This window comes from Diceros bicornis, chromosome 37 (genome assembly GCF_020826845.1).
Source record: "Diceros bicornis minor isolate mBicDic1 chromosome 37, mDicBic1.mat.cur, whole genome shotgun sequence".
Lineage (NCBI taxonomy): Eukaryota > Metazoa > Chordata > Mammalia > Perissodactyla > Rhinocerotidae > Diceros > Diceros bicornis.
The window spans coordinates 8969607-8993506 of NC_080776.1; the positions used below are offsets into that span (position 1 = coordinate 8969607).

At 47.4% G+C, this 23900-nt stretch overlaps 1 protein-coding gene across 1 annotated transcript; it reads left to right on the forward strand.

Moving 5' to 3' along the window:
* Positions 1-7214: 7214 nt before the first annotated feature.
* On the forward strand, positions 7215-23737 carry PLCD4 (phospholipase C delta 4). Its single transcript, XM_058533421.1, has 16 exons — positions 7215-7349; positions 9311-9590; positions 10781-11009; positions 12123-12258; positions 12832-13063; positions 15739-15940; positions 16911-17055; positions 17691-17843; positions 19234-19425; positions 20457-20552; positions 20702-20858; positions 21211-21327; positions 21559-21731; positions 22305-22437; positions 22811-22960; positions 23039-23737. Exons 1-16 carry the CDS (start codon positions 7215-7217, stop codon positions 23143-23145), a joined length of 2637 nt encoding a protein of 878 aa, XP_058389404.1. The 3' UTR covers positions 23146-23737.
* Positions 23738-23900: the final 163 nt, after the last annotated feature.

Here is a 23900-nt window from a genome sequence, read left to right on the forward strand (position 1 = left end):
AAACCATAGAATGAAATGAGATTTCTTTTCTGAATGTTGGGGAAATTAATATTTTTAAAATGTTCTAATACATTTATTCCAAAAGCTGATATAACATAAGTTGAACAAGACAATTAACAAACCTAGCTTAATTGACATATAGAACACTCTGCTCTAAACCAACAGTATACATATTCTTTTTAATTACACTGGAAGCGTTTAGCAAAATTGATCACAGCTGGACCATCAAGCAAGCCTCAAAAAATTAGAATAGAATGTTCTCTGAACACAGTGGGATTAAGCTGGGAAAAAGAAAACTGGAAAGTTCTAAACTGTTTCAGACACAGGCAGTACAATTCTAAATAACCCATGAGTCACAGAAGAAATCACAAAGGAAATGAGAAAGAAATTTTAATTGAATGATAATGCAGATATGCCATATCAAAACCTGTGGTATACAGGTAAAGCAGTACTTAGAAACATACATTACCTTAAATTCACACATTACAAAAGAAGGGCTGAAGTCAGTAATCTAAATTTTCCTGTCAAGAAACTGGGAAAGAAGTGCAAGTTCAAAAAATGGAAGAATACAGGGCCGGCCCGTGGCTTAGTGGTTAAGTGCGCGCGCTCCGCTGCTGGCGGCCTGGGTTCGGATCCCCGGCGCGCACTGACGCGCTGCTTCTCTGGCCATGCTGAGGCCGTGTCCCACATACAGCAACTAGAAGGATGTGCAGCTATGACATACAACTATCTACTGGGGCTTTGGGGGGAAAAAATAAATAAATAAAATAAAAAAAAAAAAGGAAGAATACAAAAAAAAAGGCAAGCAAAAGTCAGTGAAATAGAAAACAAATGTACAATAAAATCAATGAAGCCAAAAGTCATTCCCTTGAAAACCTCAAAAATATTGATAAACCTTAGTAGACTAATCAGAAAAAAAAGAACATATATCAACAACGTTAGGAATAGAAAAAGGGACATCGCTCATATTTTGTGTCAATCTTTCATAAACTTCCAGAGTCTATAGAAAAAGGGAACATATCCCAATTTGCTTTTGAAGCGGTATAACCCTGACACCAAAACCTTTCAAGGATATTACAAGAAAGAAAAAACAGGGGTCGAACTCCTGTGAATGTACATGTAAAATTCCCAGACAAAATGAGCAAATCTAGCAATATATAAAACTGATCATGCATCACATCTGATTTGGGTTTACTGCAAAAATACAAGATTGATTCAGTACTTGAATACTAATCAATGCAATTCACCACAATCAACATAGAAGGAGGAAAATCACACAATCATCCAGATAGATGCAGGAGAGACCGCTACAAAATTCAATACCTGTTCATGATTTAAAAAAAAAAACTTTGGGGCCAGCCCTGTTGCCTAGTGGTTAAGTTTGGTGTGCTCCTCTTCAGTGGCCCAGGTTTGGTTCCCGGGCATGTTATCTACATCACTCATTGGCAGCGACCCACATATAAAATAGAGGACGATTCTCACAGATGTTAGCTCAGGGTGAATCTTCCTCAGTGGCGGGGGGCTGGGGGGGCACTGAAAACCAAGAATAGAAGGGTACATCTTTAATAAAAAGCCAAGAAAATAAAAGACAGGATTATAAAGAAAAAAAATGCTGACAACACAATTCTGTACAGAGAATTAAGTGAATTTAGCAAGGCCACGGAATACAGTCAATGTGAAAAAAAAGTCAACTACATGTTTCTGAATACAACAAAAAATTTTTTCAAAAATATATCATTTAGGGGCCGGCCTGGTTGCATAGTGGTTAAGGTCGGGCACTCCGCTTTGGCAGCCCAGGGTTTGCAGGTTTGGATCCTGGGCGCAGACTTACATACTGCTCATCAAGTCATGCTGTGGTGGCGTCCCATGTAGAAAATAGAGGAGGATGGGCACAGATGTTAGCTCAGGGATAATCTTCCTCAGCAAAAAGAGGAAGACTGGCAACAGATGTAACCCAGGGCCCATCTTCCTCACCAAAAAAAAAAAAAATATATATATATATATGTCATTTATAATAGCATAAGAAATCAAATAGCTTGAAATAGATATATTGAAAGATATGCAGAAGCTTTACATTGAAAACAATAAAACATTCTTGAAAGAAATTAAACACCTATGTAAATGGAGAGAGAGATCATGTCCATGGATTGGAAAACAATTTTGTAAGGATACCAATTCTCTCAAATTGATCTGCCGGTTAAACTCAGTTCTAAGGAAAATCCCAGCAGGTTTATTTTCGTGAAAATTGCCAAGCTGATTCTGAAGTTTGTATGGAAATGCAAAGTGCCAAAACAGCCAAGGCCATCTTGAATAAGAATAAAATTGGAGTCTTCCACTCTCAGATCGCCTCCTTAACTTTCAAACTTTTAGTAACACCTTTTTGCAGACATGACTGATAAATAGCACGTACTTGCATTTTGTTTTAGGACCGTTTCTGAAAGTTTTGTCTCTTACTATGGAATATTACACCGTTAGTGTTTTTTTATCTTAACTTTTATCCTTGCGTTCTCTGGTTTATTTTATACCTCGTCCTTCTCCCTCCCCTTGGTTTTTTGTTAGTTTTTTAAATTTCCTGGAATGGTGGAGTGGCTATATTTTCTCTGGTCTTTTGAAGTTATATATCCTGGCTTTTAATTCTACAGATGGTCTCATATGAATTATTTTTTAGATGGAATTTAATATTTTGAGTTGCCTTTTTGTCCACCAAGAAGATGGGCTTTATTTCAGTTTGAGTAGTTTGGTTGGATGGGCTAGGGAACAGGTCTCTGAATCCCCAGCCTGAGAAGCAGAGACGTTTAGAACACCTCCGCTGGGTGTCAGGAGGAGGGTCTAGGCTGGCCTGTGTGGCAGCATGAGAGTACAGTGTTTAGGTCTGCCTCTTTGCCAGCTGCCCCTTCATTTCAATTTAGGGCTTCTAGGCCTTTTCTGGGCATGGTTCCCAGAAAGTCCCTCTGCTGCTGCCGCTGCCCCGATCAGGTTTCTGGATCTGTTAATAATAGACAACAGTGGGGGAAGGGCTAGGATCATTATGGAAATAGGAACAACTAAACCAGATGGACAGTTCCTGTGCCCAGGGCCTGTGTGTCTGCTCCCTTCCTGGATGTAAACAGCATCCTTCAGCGGGCGTGTCTTCTAAGCCACACTTTGGAGCCACTCTAACCTTTCGAAAGTCTCCAATGGCCTGTCCCAAAATCAGAACACAAGATCTGGGGAGAACTAGTGTGCTTATGAGAATACTGAAACAGAATACTTGAGATCTGGGCTCGCAGAAAATCCAGGATGAGAGAGAATACCTCTCACAGAACACCCAGAAGGGAAGGAGGTTGGGCAGCAATTAGGGGAGCAAATGGTGACTCAGAAAGAGGCAAACTGTGTGTAGTCCTGGAGTGTAGAAGAGGAGTGAGGAATGAGAAGGGGAAGCATGGAAAAATAAGGACGTGAGGTGTTGGGGAAGTAGAAATGGGAGAGCAAGATGAGCGTGTGAAACAGAGCCTCCATTAAGTAAATCTGAAATCCACACAGTTTAAATCTTGGTGCCCCCTAATCTTTCTGTTCCCCAGGAAGGGCCTCTCTTTTCTGCCTCCACTCCCCGCATACTCCTCTTCCTTTATCAAAACCTGCTCTCAGGGGCCGGCCCCATGGTGTAGCAGTTAAGTGTGTGCGCTCCACTGCTGGCTACCCGGGTTCGGATCCCAGGTGCGCACCGACACACCGCTTGTCAGACCATGCTGTGGCGGTGTCCTATATAAAGTGGAGGAACATGGGCATGGATGTTAGCCCACAACCACTCTTCCTCAGCAAAAAGAGGAGGATTGGCGTGGATGTTAGCTCAGGGCTGATCTTCCTCAAAAAAAAAAAAAAAAAAACCTGCTCCCAGTAGAGTATGGTAAACTCAACCTAGGAATAAATTATGAAAGACCAATAAGGCTTCAGAAATTACCAGTTACAAAAACTTGAAACCCTTTTCTTGTAAAATATAACAGATATAGAAAACTACATAAAGAAAATGTATAGTTTAATAAGTTATTATAAAGGGAAGACCCTTGTTAGCGCCCAGGACCAGAAACAGAACTGGCCAGCTATTCCAGAAGCCAGCCTTGTGCCCCATCCCATCACAACCCCTCCCTCCTCCCCAAACTAACCACTATCCTGACATTTATGGTAATCACTTAGGAGGATTTTATTTTAATGGGACTAAAGGTTTAGCTATAAATAATCACTAATGGCAGAATCTTAGGCAGTTGAGGGGTGTTGTGGGGGGGCCACGGCAAAACCACGTCCTTTCATACAGTTACTTCCCTCTGTGCCTGTGATTCAGATACACCTCACTAGAAAGGATCCCACAGAGGTCCAAGTACAGGGCTGTGCCCTATGCCCTCACTTACCGTCACCCTCTGGTCCAGAAAGAGCCATACCCTGCAGTCTTCCCCCAGGTAGAGCAAAAGCAGGTCCCAGCTCACAGTGCTTAGGGGAGTACAAGGGACTGGTTGTCCCTGCTGCTGACACAGGCATCCAGGACATTGCCCTGGGCCTCAGTTTCTCACTGTGAAGCAAGGGGCCAAAATAAAGCCCTTTACAATCTCCTATTCCTCTCCCAACTTGGTCCTCTTTCCTCAGTCTAGGTTTGTTTCATCTGCCCATTTATTCACCCTGTAAGAAGCTCCTGACGTTCCCTTCCCCAGTTGGGTGTCTTTCCAGTCTTGTGCTCCTCTTCTGCCCTCGATTCTTACATATTATGAGTCTGTTCATCTCTACACACTCCTTTACGAACACGCAGATATGTCCTTGCATATTGAGGGGCTGAACAAATGCTCGTAGAACCAATGAATGTAAAGGAAGGATAAGTATATTGTTTCATACATTCACGTATGCCTTCCTTCAATATTTAGCGAGTGCTAAATCTAGCGAGTGCATAGATACTAACCTGTCCCTCTACACTCCAAGATCATTCCTCTCCACGCTTTCTTCTCATCTGCCTCCGTTCCCATCCTATTTCTGTTTTCCTTTCCCTGTGCCACAGAACTAGACTGAGTGCCCTGCAAGGCAGGATGCGGAGACACAGAAGCAGGCTGATGGAAACAGACACCCTGGAAAGGAGCCAGATGAAATAAGGGCAAAGACAGCCAAATAACATGCAGAGAGAAACGGACCAGAATGAAAAGCAGTGATTCATGGAACACTGCAACTCAGACACTCCTTGAGTTTCATTTTGAGAGCTGCTGTGGGATTGGGGTCAGTGAGGGCTGGCATCCAGGTGAAGGGCAGCCAGGCTCCTCCTCCCTGGAGACGTGGTGCCCATCAATCCCTCCCCTTAATCCTTTTCTCTCCACCCCACTGACCAGTGTCCTGGGCCTTTAAGAGCTCACACCTCTCCCCACCCTACTCGTTCCCTCTGGCTGTAACTGCTAGTGACAGCAGCAAGCTGCAGTAGAAGAGGGAAGGAAGCAAAGGAGTACGAGAGGAGCAAAAGAGAAAAGGAGCCTGGCTGGGTTTCCTCGTCCCACAGTGGAGAGCATCGCGGAGCTCACAGACGCAGGACTGCTACCCTGCCCACGGTAAGGGCCTGGAGGCTCTGACCAGCCTCTGCTCCAAGCTCTGCCCTCCACATGCTATCTACTCTGCTTAAATTGTACCCTGGACTCCTTTGCCTGAACAGGTCTAAAAGGCTCCACCTTCCTGGTTCTCTCTAGGTTATCCTCTTTGACTTACGGTTTTCCCCTTGCTGTGTCAGTCACCTCTGTATATGGGGACCTCTTAGCTACCCCACCCTAGTAAGGGAAGAGAGAGAATAGGAGTAGCCATGCTCTAGCTAGTTGGACCACAACTTCCAGATCTGTAACAGGAGGGAGTTCAGGGTTTCCCAGACTTGCCTGTGTGTCGGGGGTGCTTGTGAAAGATAAATATTCCTGCGCCCCATCCTTGGAAATGCTGATCTGGTCGATTATGAGTGGGGCTAAGGAATCTCTATTTTAAGATACTCTCCAGGGAATATTGATATAGCCAGGAACCTCCGGATTAGATATGTTATAAAAGAGTCTTCAAGCTCTAACGTTCTGAGGGCTATGACCTATGACATATGACCAGAGCCATTCTGTCCTCCTTATGTGAAGTAGGTCAGGAACAATCCTGCTCAGAAGCAAGAGAGCAGACAAAATGATTTTCTTCCTTCCTGCCCCTCAGAGAGGCCTGAGACACCCTGAATTCCCCTGTAATGCCACTGGCACCACTGGCAACTCTGCTGAAGTCCATCTCTAGGTGACATAAGCCACCTGGAAGTTGAGGAACAAATCTTGCTCCGCAGCCCTGGCCACTTGCCACCTTACTTGTGTCTCTGTTTTCTTATCTGTATTATAGAGGTAGTTTTCCGTATCCTCAGGGATCTCCACATACGTGTCTGGGAGTGGACAGTTAAGACCCAATCTTTCTTACTCCCAGTCTTCGTCCTCTGCTCTTTGCCCCTTGCTCTTGCTCCCACTCCCAAATCCTTTGTCCCTCCTCTCCTAACTTCACTTGCATCAGCTGTGACCATCCTTCCCATCCTACCTTCAGACACCAGAGGAAACACCAAGACCTAGAACACCTAGGTTCTAAGTGCCATTCTCTGGGCAGTTTGTTTGGTCAGTCTCCTAGGATACAGAGGAAAGTGAGGCTGAGCAGAGGAATGTGCTACTGAGTGTCTGAGCCCAAGTGTCCTCCTTCCTGGACCACAGTCTCAAATCCTCACAGAGGACGAGAACCAGAGCTATTGGGAACTGGAGGAGAAATGAGAGGAAGAGGTGATGGGGAGAAGGGATGAGAAGAAGGATGAGAAGAGGAGAGCAAAGAGAGGCTGACTTAAGTGAGCAAATAGGGAGGCAGTGAGAGGAATCAAGAGAGAGAAGAGTGAGCTGGGGAGAAAGGAAAAGGGAGGGTCAGGCAGAGGATGGGGAAAGGAAAGAAAATAGGAAGAAAGAAAGGAAAGGCTATTGAGTGGGATTTGGTGGGAACAGAAATGATGGAGGAGAGAGGACCAAACATCCATGTCCCTTGCTGATTCTTAGCTCTGCTTGAACCTGCTTCCTAGAGAAAGCCCTTTCTAAGGGCAGAGTCTTGGTGAGATCTCCAAGCTGGTCATATAGAGACCTTGGTTCTAGTCTCAGTTCTGCCACTTAATTCATTAGGTGACTCCGGCAGTTCAGCTAATCTTTCTACTCCTCTGTCCCCTTCTCTATAACATGAAGGCCAGCTGTGACTTTCTGTGGCTCCCTGAGTTGAAATTGGCCCTCTTATGGCCACACATCCCTGGATACAGGTTTAAGATCGTGCTTCAGGAACGGAAGCAGGACTGGAAGAACACGCCAAGCCCTGGGGTTGGAAGAGTTTGACAAAAGAGGATAAAATAATTTTCTAAGGCTGGTTTGAGAGGAGGTAGGCTCCAAAATAGGGGTGTCCTGGCACTTGGGCTCTGTTCTCAGGCTTCCCAGGTTTCAGGACATCATTGTGAGGCTCCTGGACACAGGCATGAGAGAAGGTAATTCTGTCTTCTCCCAGGACCAAGGCCCATCCCATCCCAGAGTCCCTGTGCCCCAGACTGGGGAGCTGAAGTTCAGAGAGAAGACAAGGCAGGATGTTGGCAAGGGGATTGGACTTCATTCCCACACTGACCCCACCCCCACCCAGAGCCTGAGGACCTGAGGCATTTAAGAGGGACCTGTTACTTTCTACTTCCGTCTTCATAGCTTTTGCAAGCTTCAGATTCCAAACTGTGCATCTCCACCCAGAAAGGCAGAAATGCTGTTCTGTCTCCCAGGAAGCACTCTGGGTCCCTTCTTCCATCCAGAGGCTTCTTCTGGTCTCACCCAGGCTCACATATTCAGCCTCAGCCAGCAAAACCTTTTCTTCTTGGAATTGTTCAGGATTCTGTCTCTCCTGAGAGCTGCCTTGAGTTATCTTTCCCACTTAGGTACAGGCTGATTCCCAACCTTCCCCTGTCCCTCTGTGCACCTGCGCATTGCTACTCCTTTAGAAAGTCTTGGGCTCTAGGTCCTGCAGTCAGGGAAGCCGCATTCTCAGTGACTTCCACATTCTTCCTAAAGACTTAGTCACCCCTGGGTGGCTTTATAGGCTCTTCCCACTAGAGAGAGACAGGGCAGTAATACGCTGTGTGACCCCAGATAAGTCAGATCACATTTCTGACTTCTGCTTTTTCACTTGTAAACTATAGGGAGTTAAACTGCATGATGTTTTCATGGAGCGCTAACTGAATGATTGCTTTAGACATTCTTTTGGTGTTTTAGATGTTCACCATTGTCAAAATTTTAAACTTGTCAATTAAAAAACACAACATTGCAATTCAAGTCTAGACCCTTTGCTTATACAAAAGCCTAGAGTTTTCTGTTTCATAAGCTTTGCCAGTTTCAGAAGGATTTGGTCAAGAGTTGAGTATTTCTTATAGGGGCAGAGCTAGAATCAAAGTGGCCACGTATCACACCTTCTAGTTCTTTTCAAGGCAAGTTTGTTGTTATCTACTAGGACAACTTAACCAGGTCCTAAATTAGCATATATCTTGAAGGAGGAACGCTTTTTAATAGGTAGAGAAAAAACTTGAAAATGCAGTTCTGAAACTATGTAATTTATCTGGTCCATTAAAATTGTGAGAATAACTGTTATGAAAAAGAGTATAAAATATGCTTTACCATGTGAGGGTAGAAGAAGATGGCTTATTTGTTATAGAAGAGACAAAAGAAACGCTCTGCCCTAGCCCTTCAGGAGCCCTAGCATGGAGAGGGCTCCCAGAATAGGGAAGGGATGATTCCACCTGGAGAAGAGAAGGCTAGATGTAGAGAGATTCCAGGTTCTGAAAGGGGGCAGCCAGCAAGATGGTGGTTCCTAATAACGGGAGCTGAGAAGTGTGGCACGGGGTTACCTAAGGGATTTGGGGGTATTGGGAAGGAGGGAGTATTTGGCAGAAAACCCTGCTTTAGCCCTCTCTGGAGATGGCTGTGGGAAACAGCAAATGCTCTGGAATCAGACATACTTGGCTGTAAATTCTGAATCCCTATGTGACTTGAGGCAGATTTCTTAGCCTCTCTAAGCCTCAGAGCCACCAAACTCAGAAGTACAAAGAGCTACAGACTCTGTAGGTGAAGGGCTGACACATTGCGAGCAGTCAGGAAACACTGGTTTCCTTCTCTTCCTCCCTTGATCTGTGATTCTAAGACCGGTGAGATGAGCCTTTTGCTCCTCCTTGCTCCTTTAGGTGACTCTAGCACCAGCTGGTGGAGCAGTGGGTGATGGCGTCCCTGCTGCAAGGCCGTGAGTACCCCTGCAGGAGAAGAGGGCTTGGGGAGACAGCCCAGGGACAGGGAGGAGGCTGGACCCCTGTTCCCGAGCTCCTCCTGGGCCCTCCACCCTCCCCACCAGCTATCCAGCCCCCGCTTCTCCTGGCCCAGGGCTGCCCATCAATCAAGACCTGCTGCTGATGCAGAAAGGCACACCAATGCGCAAGGTGCGGTCCAAAAGCTGGAAGAAACTGAGATACTTCAGACTTCAGGATGACGGCATGACAGTCTGGCATTCCCGACAGGCCGGAGGCAGTGCCAAGCCGAGCTGTGAGTGATGTGCATAGCTATGGGTGGGCACGTGGGTGCATAGGACCCTGAGGAGCCCCACAGCCTGAGAGCAGGGGGGGGTCCTACAGTGTGCCCTTGTGCTGTCCCACTTGTGTCTATGTCTGAGCCTGTACAGTGGAAATTATAATGGAACTTGCCTCTAAAGGCCGTTATGACGATTAAATTAGTTATTGCACGTAAAGGGCTTAGAAGAGTCCTGGCATATAATAAGGCCCAGTAACTCATAGGTTGTGTCTTGTTATTCTTATTCTAACAAGAGCATGATCTCAGGCATCAGACTGCCTGGATGAAAGCCCTGGCTTGCCACTTTCTAGCTGAGTGGCTTTGGACAAGATACTTAAACTAAGCTTCAGTCTCCTCATCTGTAAAATGGGGATTCAACAGTACCTGCCTAGTAGGTTACAGAAACTCAATAAGTTCATGTATAAAGCATCTAGCCTGGGACCTGAAACCAGGATGCGTTTAATAAATGTGAGCCATAATGAGGAATATTTTAAAATATCATACTTGCATCATAACGCTGTGCTTCCTATTGGCCAAACACTTTATGGTCCCTCTAAACATATGATCATGGGACACATCTAAGAGAGTCTACTTTAGAGACATAATCGAAGCTCACGATCCATACCACCCCCGGCCAAGGAAAGGGGATGGACGAATTCCTCTGGCTCCCTCCTAGACCTCTGGAAAGAGGACGCCCTCAAACCTGGAATGGGAGAATTGAACTTGGGCGTATCGTGCTTTGGAGTAACTGCTTCAGCCCTGCAAGTGTGTTTCCATTTGTCAGCCCTGCCACTCCTCCTGTGATCACCATGGGGACTGGCCTTGGAAGGGACCATCCTTTATTTAAGATGAGGACACCGAGGGGTTAAGTCATTTTGGTCGGTGTCACACTGCCAGCCAGTGCCTGGAAGTCAGGTCTTGCCACTCCCAGCACAGGCCGCTTGCCATGCTGCCTATGAAAACAGCAGTGACTCCTGTGGAATCCTGAATCCCAGGCGTCTGCCTCTCTGTACTAAGGCTTCTGGGGTTTCAGCCTGTGGAAGGAGGAGGAGGGATTCCTCCTTGCTATGGCTTCTCAGAGAAGGGAGTGCTGGCCCTTGAACCTTAGCCCCTGCAGTCTGGCAGTCTCTCTTCCTCAGCGCCCCCACTCGCTTCTTCTCTGGCAGTCTCAATCTCTGACGTGGAGACGGTGCGTGAGGGCCGTGAGTCTGAGTTGCTGCGCAGCCTGGCAGAGGAGTTCCCCCTGGAGCAAGGCTTCACTGTCATCTTCCACGGCCGCCGCTCCAACCTGGACCTGGTGGCCAACAGTGTCGAGGAGGCCCAGATCTGGATGCAGGGGCTCCAGCTGTTGGTAGACTTCGTCACCAGCATGGACCAACAGGAGCGGCTGGACCAGTATCAGCAGGATAGAGTCAGAGTAGGGGCTGAGGGGTCACTGAAGAAGCCAGATGCTGCAGGGCTAGGGACAGGTGGGAGGCGGTGCAGGGCTAGGGAGGCCCAAGAGTCCAGATGGGGTGGGCAGGGGCAGCTCAGGCCAGTGGGAGGCTGAGGATACTGAGAGAGGAATGGAGGCTTGGGATGGCAAAGACATAGCCAGGCAGAGTTTGAGCATGAGTCAGGATTGGGGGAAGGGACAGTGTGAGGCAAAGGATCAAACAAGGAGCTGATCCTGAGGGCTGGACAGAAGATCTCAGTGACATTAACTACATAGGAGTGGGAAGCAAGCCCTTAGGGGGCTTAGTGGTGTCAACTCACTTCGAGTTACCTAGATCGTATTCACCTTCTAGACCAGTTCATTCATTCATTCATTCATTCATTCATCATCTATTGAGCAGAGTGTATCAGGCACTCTGCCAGGCTTTAAGGGTACAAAGATTAATGAGACTCAGATATTGTTTTAGTCAGTGGAGAGGATGGAATTGTGTAAATAATCTAAGTACCATGGATTTATAACCAGATGTTATGGTACTTAGATTATTTGTGCGTGTTCAAAGGAAGGAGAAATATTTAATTCTAGCTGAGACAGTTCTGAGAAATCTTCAAGGAGGAAGTAGGATTTGAGCTAAGCCTTGAAAATGAGTAGAATTTGAAGATGAAGAGAGGAGGAGGGAAAGGCACCTGAGGGAACAGCATGAGTGAAGGCCCAGAGATAGGAAATTGAAGGGCAGAGAGCAGGGGGTGATGAGTCCAGCTAAAGTACAGGGAGGACCGAGACGTGCTGAGAAGGCTGGGTTGGGGCCAGATCATGGGGGCAAAGGAGATCTTAACTTCTATGTTAAGGAGTTTGGGCTTCTTTCTTCAGGCAACAGGGAGGTCTCTGCAGGCACCTGAGCCATGCAGGAACAAGATAGATTGGTGCTCTGGGGAGATTCTTCTGGAAGCTTACATGGAAAATGAATTGGCATGGGAGAGAGACTGGTGGCAAAAGTAGGGGAGAGATGTCAGTGGACAAACGTGCACACACATCTGCACACACAACACACCCACAGTGCTTTTGCCTTGACTCAGACCTGGATGGCTGAGTGACTGGTTCCAGCGTGGAGACAAAAACCAGGATGGTCGAATGAGCTTCCGAGAAGTCCAGCGATTACTGCACCTGATGAATGTGGAAATGGACCAAGAATATGCCCTCCAGCTTTTCCAGGTGAGTCTTCTGGGGAAGGATTTGCAGAAGCCAGCCAAAGCCACAGTCTCACTTGGACAGAATTACTCTGACCCCACCCAGCAACACTCACTTGTGGAACCTCTCTTGTGTGCCTTAGCATGATGCCAAGCTCAATGGAAAGTGTAGAGCGTGGTTCTTACCCTTCAGTGTTGCGGGAAAGGTGATTCATAATCTTATGAAAGGTAAATAATATGTTATTACGTCAGACCTCAAGGACCTCTCTGTCCATGGCCAGAATTTCACAGGTGCCTGGTACAATGGAAAACTCCAGCTGGAATGTGGGTAAATAGGAGGAGGGATCTTCCCAAATGGACCTTTGGGGGCATTTAATTCTTTCTAGATGAAATTTTTCTCTAGTAGCAAATGGTATGGCTGAAATGTTGCTTTTTACTTACTGAAGTGGCTTCTTCTATGAATACTAAATGTTAGGAGTTCTGTGGGAGTTTTCTGGAAACATGTTTGGATCCATCTGTCAGTATGATTGGGCAAGTCAAAGCCATAAAGTTTGCTGTTAAACGGTTCGTCTTCTCTCCCCTACATCGTCTCTTGCAGGCAGCAGACACGTCCCAGTCTGGGACTCTGGAGGGAGAAGAATTTGTAGAGTTCTATAAGGCATTGACTAAGCGTACTGAGGTGCAGGAACTGTTTGAAAACTTTTCGGCTGATGGGCAGAAGCTGACCCTGCTGGAATTTGTGGATTTCCTCCGAGAGGAGCAGAAAGAAGGAGACCGTGCTTCTGACCTTGCTCTGGAACTTATCGACCGCTATGAGCCTTCAGAGAGCGGTAAGAGAACCAGGGTGGAGAGTCCCCAGACATAGGGGTAGGGAGGGGGACCATGATTAGAAGGGCCCAGAGACAAGCAGCCTTCTGCCTAACTCAGGGAAGGCTGAGTCCACCCCCACCCCAGCTCCCTGGCCAATCGTCCTCATCTCATTCAACCACTCCTCTGGAAGGAGAGCCGCCATTTCCTGCCCACATAAGATAAGAGTCTTTTCTGTAATGCTAGATCTCTCAGGAGGAAGAACATTCCATAAGTCCCCTTTCCTCTACCATGCTCATGTTTTACATCCTTCACCTCCAGGAAGTTCCTCCTGATATCAACCACTGTCCTCGGTGAAAATGGAAAATCCTTGGTCTCTTGCTTTGGCCTCTTCTCCTCCAGTGCATATGATTCATTTTCCTCTAGTTCCCTCCATGGTTCCTGTTTGCTGTCTCTTTCAGTGCTGGCTCTCTGCCCTTTCCTGGGCTTTCTCCAAATTCTCCAAGTGGTTCTTGAGTCTTTAAGCGCCTGAGCCAGGAAGCTAGTTAGCCTCTGGCTGAGGGGGGTGAGAAGGAGGCCAATCATTCAGCTTTTAAGAAGCACAGCTACAAAACGCCCTCTCTGCTCTCAAACCTTTCTCCTTGCCCCTTCAGCGGACACCTTCCTGCTCTCCATTCCCTTCAGAAATTTATTAATAATAAATGGTTTACAAGGTACTTTCATATCCCTTACTTCATTTAGTCTGCACTACAACCTTGTAACTCAAAAGCAATAATCTTTATTGGGCCTTTGCTAAGTATCCCATAATGTACTAATATCGCTACATGTCTTTTCTCTTCTAATCCTTCCAAAGGCCCATTAACGTGGGTTCTCTTATTAAGTCAGTTGTGCAAAAGAGGAAAACTGAGGTTTAGAAAGATTAAATGACTTCCTCAAAGCCGACAGCTAATGAGAGGAGGAATTGAGATTCAAACCCGGGTCTTCTGACTCTTACCTGATGCCTCTCTTGAGAATGAGGATTAGAGATGACATGAGATGAGAGCTGGACAAGTGACCCAGGTTGCCTAGGTCTCAACTCCCACTCCCTTTCATTCACTCGTTCACTCACGACTTCAGTTAATGCTTATTGAGTACCTGTAGTGTACCAGTACCTATGCTAGGCACCAGAGATACGGTAGTAGGTCAGACAAGGACACTGCCCTCATGGAACTTAGAGTCAGACAGACAGTTGGAATGGCTGATTCCAGATTCATATGGGTGCTCAGAGAAGAAAGGAGGCTGTAAAGCACTCATTTCAAAAAACTAAATAGAAGAGGAATGTCAGAGGGTTAAGAAATAAGACCTTCCATTCCCAGTGCAGGATCCAGGATACATCAGTTACATTTATTCTAGCTCTCACTCCTCTTGGTGCCCCCTCTTCCTGCACTCGACAATCAGATACTGTACTCTGGCTGCAGAGTGTGGTATCTAGTCAGGAGACCTGGGCTCAAGTCCCCACTCTGCTTCTTACTGAGTAACTTTGGGCAAGTCGCTTAACCTATCTCACACTCAATTTTCTCATTTGTAAAATAATTTGTGGCCAAATGAAATAATGCACATGAATAGTATCTGGCAACTGTGGACTTACCCTAGAGATTTGAGTTATTATTGTCAAGAATGAGACTTCCTGCCATTCTCCACCACCTCCAGGTCTTGCCAAACCTGGAGGAAGGAAGTTGGGCATGAGAATCAAGTTGTTCCGCCTCCCAAGGGAACCCCACTGCAGCAATATTACCCTCAGTGAGATTGCGCAGCCCGGTGGTGTAGGATGTGGCTCTGACACCTGGCTGGCTGGGGTCAAATCCCAGCTCTTTCACTTACTAGTTGTGTGACCTGGCATGAGTTACCTAACCTCTCAGGGCAGATTATATTACATTATCTCATGGTGTTGGTGAGAACATTAAGAGAGATGCTACAATGTCCTTGGCATAGAGCAAGTGCTCCATAACTGTGAGTCACTGTTGTTATTATACGAAGCCCGTGCTGAGATGGGTGAGGGCTGTGGAAGGAGTGATAGGGCCCTGCCCTCAAAGAGAGTGTAGTTCAAGGGCGTGTTGGACAAAGACTCCTCAAAACACCATATGGGAATCGACGATAGGAAGAAACCCTCAGCTCATAGTCGGCAGCAGCTACATAGCCCAGGGAATAACACACAGGTACCTTGGTTGTGTCACTAACAAGCCTTTGATTCTCTCTGGGCCTATATAGTTTTCCCATCTATAAACTTAGCCCCTTGGACTGAATACTGTGCTGTCCATTATGGTAACCATGAGCTCTATGCGACTATTTAAATTTAAATTAACTAAAATCAAAATTTAAACTTCAGTTCCTCAGTCACACAGCCACATTCCAAGGCTCAGTAGCCGTATGTGTCTAGAGGCTACCATGTTGGACAGCGCAGAATAGAACATTTCCTTCACTGTAGCAAGTTCTGTTGGACAGCACTGGACTAGAATGATCCCAATGATTGCCCTTGTAGCTTTAACATTCTCTGAGGGTGGGGATGATTGAGGATGGGGCCAGTTTGGGATCTGGAGGCTGGGAGTGGGCACCTGAAAGGCAGGACGTTGGAGAGGGGTGGGAAGAACAGGCTGTAGGTGTGCTGGAGTGCTCCCACTCAGAGCTTCTCACTCTGGGGTTCCCCTACTCCACACCCTAGGCAAACTGCGGCACGTGCTGAGCATGGATGGTTTCCTCAGTTACCTCTGCTCGAAGGACGGAGACATCTTCAACCCGACCTGCCTCCCCATCTACCAGGATATGACTCAGCCCCTGAGCCATTACTACATCAACTCCTCTCACAACACCTACCTAGTGGGGGACCAGCTTTGTGGCCAGAGCAGCGTCGAGGGATACATACGGTGCAGTGTGGAGGAGGGGAGAAGGGGTCCTGCTCCTGAGAAGGGACCATCTGTGGGAAATTGAGGGGCGCTGTCAGTAAATAACAGGGATTGAAGAGATGTGGGGGCTTTGGAGCTGAGGATCCCTGGATACCTGAGAGCCTTGGAGGAGCTACTGAAGAGTGGCTGAGAGTGGTATTGAAACTCTCTGGGTAAATGGAGCTTCTCTCTTTCATAGGCTACAAAACTCTCTTGGAACTCAGAGGTCCTGACAGATTTATTTTGAACAAATAAATAAACCAAATATTAAATAGAAGGCAGTAGAGCATAGGAGTTAAAAACATAGATTCTGGAGTCAGACCATTTGAGGTCAAATCCTAGCACCCTCACTTGGCACTCTGGGGCTAAGTATTTAACCTCTCTATGCCTCAGTTTCCCCATCTGTGAAATAGGGATGATAATAGTGCCTATTCTCTCTGGGTTGTTGTGAGGATTAAATGAGATAATCCATATGTTAATAGCTAATAAATGGTACCTGCTTTTATTGTGATTAATCATGGATTAGATCGAATAGTCAAGATACCTTTGTAGGGCCAGCAACTGAACTAGGAGCTTCAAGGGATACAAAGATGAGTGGAACATAAAGTTTCTGCCCTAGGAAATCTAGGAGAGAAATAGTGTGAATTTCTCGAGAGTTTGAGTAATTCGTGTGTTGTCTAACAATATACAGCCAGACCACTAGAAACACCATGAGGCAGTATGTGATGGCTTGCTAAGGAGAGACTGTGACTTGGGGGGTTTTGGGGTGGAGCCCAGTGTGAGCTGCAGTGGTGTCCCAGTGAACAGAGAAGGGTCCATGGAGATGTGGCTTGCAGGGGTCTTGATGGGTAAGTGCCGGTGAACACTGTTCCCTCCAGAGTGGGGAGAGGGTCCCTAGGTGAAAGGTCAGACCTTGATCCCTCTTGTCCCTGCGGCGTTGGGGTTCTTGCAGGGCCCTGAAGCGGGGCTGCCGCTGCGTGGAGGTGGATATATGGGATGGACCTAGCGGGGAACCTATCGTTTACCACGGACACACCCTGACGTCCCGCATCCTGTTCAAAGATGTCGTGGCCACTGTAGCACAGTACGCCTTCCAGGTAGGAGCCCCAGGATGGGAATACTGGTGAGGCAAAAGGGAAGAGTGCTGACTCTGAGTCTGGGGAGAGTGGAGGATGCGGGGGAGGTTATGTCAAATGGCATATATGTAAAAGAGATTTTAACTGTGAAGCATCAGGCAAATATTAAGGGATTCTTGTGAAGAAGTGTTGGATGTGTTAAGAGTAATTGGTAGTCATAAAGGTAATTGCTAGAGATAGTGACTATTACTTCTAACAACTTCTGTCACCCATCTGGGAGAGGGTGGATAAGGAAACAGACAAAGTGGTGGCTAGGGCTGGGGGATAGTAGGAATCTGGAGAGGGAAGCCTGAGAGTATAACATGAACATATAACTGGAGGAGCGGCCTGGCCTTCCCACTCTGAGCCTAAGAACTCAAAGGTCCCAGAGGGACCTGGGTCAGACCTGGCACGAGACGGAGATTGGAGTCCCAAGAGTGACTTTGAGATACGGGGTGGGCCTCAGACCCAGCAAGCCCTCCTTGAGGCCTGGAATGGGGTCGGAGGAGTTTAGCAGTCAGGGTACTCAGTCGAGTGAGTAACAAGGGGGGCTGGAGAAGCAAGGAGGTTATAGGCTTTAGATCTCTGGCTCCAGCGCCCCCTCTCCTCCCCATCAGACATCAGACTATCCAGTCATCTTGTCCCTGGAGAACCACTGCAGCTGGGAGCAGCAGCAGGTCGTAGTGCACCACCTGACCGAGATCCTGGGGGAGCTGCTGCTGAGCACCACCTTGGATGGGCTGCTGCCCACTCAGCTGCCCTCGCCTGAGGTAGGGACCCTGCTTCCCAGCCCAGGCTCTACTGTGGCTTCTGTATCCCCCCACCTTGGCTCCTTCCTCCATGCCCCTCTCGTTTGCTTCTTCTCACCCTCAGAGGGACCATCTTGCTCTTTCATATCCTTGGAGACTTTAATTTAAAAAATATATAATGGAACACAAAATTCTATTTGTAGTTCTCTAAATTTTAAGTCAGTTATTTACTTTTATATTTCTTTTCCCAGTGGAAGTATCTGATTTTTTTTCCTGATAGCTCATAATTGTTGCAGAGTATACAAACAATATAGAGAAAGAGAAGTTCCCCCACCATAATCTCAACCTCTCCCATAACAGCTGTCAACAGATTTTTTAAATGCTTATGTAAATATATATGTATATATATATATTCATATTATCATCCTTTATATCTCACATATAATATATATCATGGATGGCTTTTCATGTATAATTTGTTTCCTTTTTAACAGCTCTGCGGTATTCCATTTTATGTTATAGACCATAATTTATTTAATCAGTAGATGGTAAACATAACCAGAAAATGGTAAACATTTAGGTTGTTTATAATGTTTCACTTGTACATACAGCTTTGCCCGTTCACTCTTTCTTCGAGATGGATTCCTAGAAGCAAAGTTGCTGGGTTGAAGAGTTAGCATGTTGACATTTTGGTTATTATTGCCAAGTTGCCCTCTGGAAAAAATACCCACTTGCATTCCAACCAACAATTTGAGTGACCACAAATAACTCCAATAGTGAGATGATTCATAGTGGCAAAAATGAAAAAAAAAAAAAAAAAAAGCCAAGTTTTTTAAAAAGGAAGGTCTATGTTTTCTTCTTTTGAATTGATATTATTATTTACCCACTTTTCTTAGGGTTTATAATTTTTATTCACATATAACAATTTTTTAAATGTTAAAGATATTAATGCTTTGAAAACTATTTTTTGCAGTCTATTTTTTCTTCTGTCTTTATAGCATCTTCTGCCTTAAAGAGGTTTTTAAGCTTTATGTAGTCAAATCTGCCAATCATTTTTGTCTTCCGAATTTTCAGTTTTCATTTCATGTTTCTAAAGGCTTTCCTACTTTCTCTATTTTGTTGGAACACTCTTATGTTCTTTATATTTGCATATAAATAAATCTTTAATCTGTGAGGAATCTTTACTGTCAAATGTGAGGTAGGGGTCCCCATTTTTTTCCATATGAATAGTTTGCTTAACAATAGGGAACCCCTACTGTATGCATCCAGCAGCCTTCCTGTGGGAACTTCTGAGCACTCACTCACTTCCCTCGTCTTTGAGGTGGCCCTGTGAGAGCGGTGGGACCTGCATGATCCCCAGGAGGGTCCCAGAGCAGACAGGTAGACAGGCTCCTTCATTTTTGTCCCCTAGGAGCTTCGGAGGAAGATCCTGGTGAAGGGGAAGAAGTTAAGGACACTTGAGGAGGATCTTGAGGAAGAGGACGAGGAGGAAGAGCTAGAGTCTGAACTGGAGGGGGAGCAGGAGGCTGAGCCGGAGCTTCAGGCCCAGTCTGAGTCTGAGCCCCAGGAGTTGAGCCCTTGCAGTAAAGACAAAAAGGAGAAGGTAGGCCAGGAGAGTGGCCTTTCTGCTCTGGCGTTTGGTCAGAATGTACCAGAAGTGGAGAGCTCACACGTGACGAGACTGGAGCCAGGCAGGGTGGAGGGCCAGGGAGCAAAATGCCTCAATGAAAGAGGCATAAGAATGCATACATGGCGTCACTGTGTATTGCCATATACAGATATATTGCAGTGGCTTTCCAACTTCTCTGGGCCATGAAATCTTACGTGGAAGGTCAGTATACAAAATAGATAAATGCAGAGCCATCCTACTTGAAGCACCCACTTGGCTCTCTCCTTGGTCCCTGGGGTGACTCCTGAGACATCTTTGTGCTACCTCTCAGTCGCCTTAAAGGCCAGTTTGAAAACCTCTGATGGGGTGTGTGGGTGCAGTATTATGGTATTAGGTAAGTAGAGCTTACTCGAGTGACTACTGTGACCTCAACTAAAGTGGGCTTAGTTAGAGAAAGCTTCTTGGAAAAGGTGAGTCTGAGGAGGGGCCAGAAATAGCCAAAGAGGAGCAGGAAGAGTTGGGGAAGAGGAAGGCTCTGAGAAGGCTGTGTCAAAGTGGTCCATCTCCCTGTGGGGAAGGGGTGCCATTGGTGGGACCACCAAGATCCTGGTTTGAAGTCTGTCTCTCTCTCTTGTGCACTTGCTTGGCTCAGCTGACTGACTTTTAGCTTATCCTGCTCTCTCTGGGGCTGTGGTGCCTAACCTGCTGCCATGTCTAGGGATGGAAATGGGAATTGAGGAGACAAATCTATAAAGATATTACTCTGGGACCCTCACATCCTTCCAGGTGTGACTTCCATGACCATTTGCATATCTGTCCGGGTTCATGCACATTTTGACCAAAAATTATTGTTAATTTGTTTTCAAAGACAAGAGGTAGGGAGGATGACACCTCTCTGTTTAAAAATAATAATAAATTAAAAACCTGTTACCTAGAAAGGAACATAGAGCAGACCCTTCAAGCCCAGAGGCTGAAACTGACCCCATCAATATACAGACTGCCTTTATTCCCGTTCCCACCCCCAGGTTGTGATGTGCCCGCTGTTTTGTCCACCTCCTTGTTGTCAGATTATGGTCCAGGCTCCTATTTCCAAGCCTGGGTTCCTTCTCTTTCCCAAGCAGGTGAGGCAGGATGGAGAGAGCAGCGGGGAGGCCGTGGGCAGAGGCTTATTAGGTTGGGTGGGGAAGTTCAGATCTTGGCCACTGGCTTCTTCACTCTCAGATCGCTGAGGGTTCAATTCCATCTTCCTCTCTACTTTCTCCTTTTCCAGAAATCCAAGCCCATCTTGTGTCCATCTCTCTCTGCCCTGGTTGTCTACTTGAAGTCTGTCTCATTCCACAGCTTCGCTCATTCGAGGGACAACTACCACTTCTATGAGATCTCGTCTTTCTCTGAAACCAAGGCCAAGAGCCTCATCAGAGAGGCTGGTCAGGACCAGAAGGGAGGGACAGGGGGGAACTGGGATGGGTAGGGCCAGTCTGAAGGGCAGGCAGATGAGTCCCGAGACAGAGGACAAGGGAGCTAAGGAGGGATGAGGGAGCTAAGAAACTCCTGAGCAGGCACATGGACGGGAGTTATGAATAATGGGCTCAAGACTCGAGGGAGCAGAGAGCTGGGGGAGGTAGTCTGGATGGAACGGAGTAGAGAGGCACAGTGAAGCTTTCTGGAGCCAGCCTCGGGAGATGCTGGGGAGAAGAGGGACGTGGCGGGGAGGGTCCTTGGGATCAGGGAAGTGGGAGGACGCACCACTTCATCTCCCTACCCACACCCTTTTCACAGGCAACGAGTTTGTGCAGCACAACACCTGGCAGTTAAGCCGTGTATATCCAAGTGGCCTGAGGACAGATTCGTCCAACTACAACCCCCAGGAACTCTGGAATGCAGGCTGCCAGATGGGTGAGGGGCAGGAGGGGCAGGGAAGAGGGGGAGGAAGAGCAATAGCCAGGACGTAAGTCCCCGGGTGGCAGTAGGGCCAGGGAATGCGCCAAGAAGAGTGCCAGGCCGAGAAAGATGCTCTCTGTGAAGTTCCCAGCAGGCCTTTTACCCCAATATGTCTTCTTCACTCCCTGGGAGGGGCTAGTGGGTCCCAAGGTGACTCCTTCCCCCCTTTTCTCCTGGGCCCCTCAGTGGCTATGAACGTGCAGACTGCGGGGCTTGAGATGGACATCTGTGATGGGCTCTTCCGCCAGAACGGTGGCTGTGGCTACGTGCTGAAGCCAGACTTCTTGCGTGATGCCCAGAGTTCCTTCGACCCTGAGAGGCCCGTCAGCCCTGTCACAGCCCAGACCCTCCTAATCCAGGTATAATGGAAAGAGAAACTGTTGGGAAGAAACTGCGATAGCTGGGGTAGAAGCAGGGGGAAGAGGTGGCTAGGCCTGACAGGAGTGTGATGGGTGGAAGGTTCCTAGTGAGAGGCAGGGCAGCCTGATGTTAACAGCATGGACTTCGGAGCCAGTTGCCTAGGTTCAAACCCATTTACTAGTTGTGTAATGCTGGCAAAATTCCTTAACGTGAGTTTCCTCACCTGCAACATGGTGGAATAATACTCCCTACCCCACAGAGTTGTGAGCAGTTAATATGAAGTGCTTACAACAATGCCTGGTGCATAGTAAGTGCTATAGAAGGGGCTGCTGTCATTAACGTACCTTCTCTCCAACCTCCTTAAATTTCTACTTGGGTACATTTTAGATTGTAGATAGATTACTAGAAGAAAACATATTACCCATGGAGGATTAGCTTTTGCAAACCCAAAAGATACAGCGCAAGGTCCTGTGTCTCCCCTTCCCCTCATCCTCCCCTGCTCCCCCGGGGTGACAGCTGGAGCGGGGCTGGGCTGAGCAGGAACTAGTGAGGTTCCAGAGCCCTGGTTGCAGGTAATCAGTGGTCAGCAACTCCCCAAAGTCAAGACCAAAGAGGGCTCCATTGTGGACCCACTGGTGAGAGTGGAGATCTTCGGCATCCGCCCAGACACAGCCCGCCAAGAGACCAGCTACGTGGAGAACAACGGTGAGACTGGGCAGTGCTGGGGGAGGGGGAGGAGCACCACTGTTTCCCTACCATCCTGCCCTGCCTCAAGTGCAGTCCATGCCACCCCTCCCTCTCCCCCCACCTCCATGGGAGGCAGTGTGGGACAGGACAAAGGATAAGGGCTTGGATGTCTTGGATCTGAATCCCGGCCCTCACTTACAAGCTCCAGTGACTGGGGCAAATTGCTCACCCGCTCTGAGCCTCAATTTCCTCACCTATAAAATGCTGATTGATTGCTATGAAAATTAAGTGAGAACACAGGGAAAACAACTTAGCATGGGCCTAGAGAAAAGTCAACACCGTCTGTTCCTCCATTCCCTCCCTCATTCACTCTCCCCTCCACCCCCCCCAGGTTTTAATCCATACTGGGGGCAGACACTCTGCTTCCGGGTCCTGGTGCCTGAACTGGCCCTGCTGCGTTTTGTGGTGAGGGATTATGACTGGAAATCCCGACACGACTTTATTGGTCAGTACACCCTGCCATGGACCTGCATGCAACAAGGTGAGCCAGTCCCTGGACCCCTGGCCAAGACCCCAGCCCTGGCTGCCTTCCTAATGCTGTCCTCCTGCCCCTTTCCAGGTTACCGCCACATACACCTGCTCTCCAAGGACGGCACCAGCCTCCAACCGGCTTCCATCTTCGTGCACATCTGCATTCGGGAAGGGCTGGAGGGGGATGAATCCTGAGGTGGGCACTTCATGGGAAGGGTGGGTGCACTGGCTTTAGATGGTAAGAAAAACCTGGAAGGATGCTCCAGAAAGCAAACAGAGATGGTGAAAACCAAGCTTTGGACTGTGCATTCCTCGGCACAAAATTATCTCCCCTTTCCTAACAAGCAAACCTAGGACCTGATTGTTCACCTTCTTTCTCTTCCCTTCCTTCATTTTCACCAGTCTTTGGTATTCTTCCTGCCCTTTTCCTTTGTGTACTCTATACTGGAGTTCCTTCAGTCCTCTTGCTTTAGGCTCAATCCCATACCCAGATTTAGGACTGATCTCTCCCATCAGCTCTGGCTCAAAGGCAGGCTGCAACTAGAAATCCAGAGGGGCTTAGGGCAGAGAAACCCACAGGGGAATTATCCCCTCCACCCCTCACTTCCTTCAAGTTCAGAGCCATGGAAGGATAGATCTAGCCTCGACTCCTCAGGCAAAGGCTGAAGACGACCTGACCCCAGGACTGTACTGACTCTCAAGAGAAGACCATATAGCCCCCAGATCCCCAAATGGACTGCTCCTCCCTAGCCTCCCAGTATAAACAGAGCTTCTCTACCCAACTTGGCTTGAGTATGGTCTGTCATTGTTGGGCAAGAAGGGGAGGTGTGAGGGCTGGGGGACATTTGGGTAGACAGGTGGGGTAGAAAAACAAGAGCTTTCCAGCTCCCCCTGACCGCGTGTGCTACAAGGGAAGGGTACAGAAGTGTGGCTTCTAAGGGGTGGGACAA

Coding starts and splice junctions, on each gene's coding strand:
- PLCD4 (XM_058533421.1), top strand. CDS start 7,215: ATGAAGGCCAGCTGTGACTTTCTGTGGCTCCCTGAGTTGAAATTGGCC. Junction 7,350..9,310: donor AGAACACGCCAAGCCCTGGG/GTTGGAAGAGTT, acceptor GTACCCCTGCAG/GAGAAGAGGGCTTGGGGAGA. Junction 17,844..19,233: donor CTCAGCTGCCCTCGCCTGAG/GTAGGGACCCTG, acceptor TTTGTCCCCTAG/GAGCTTCGGAGGAAGATCCT.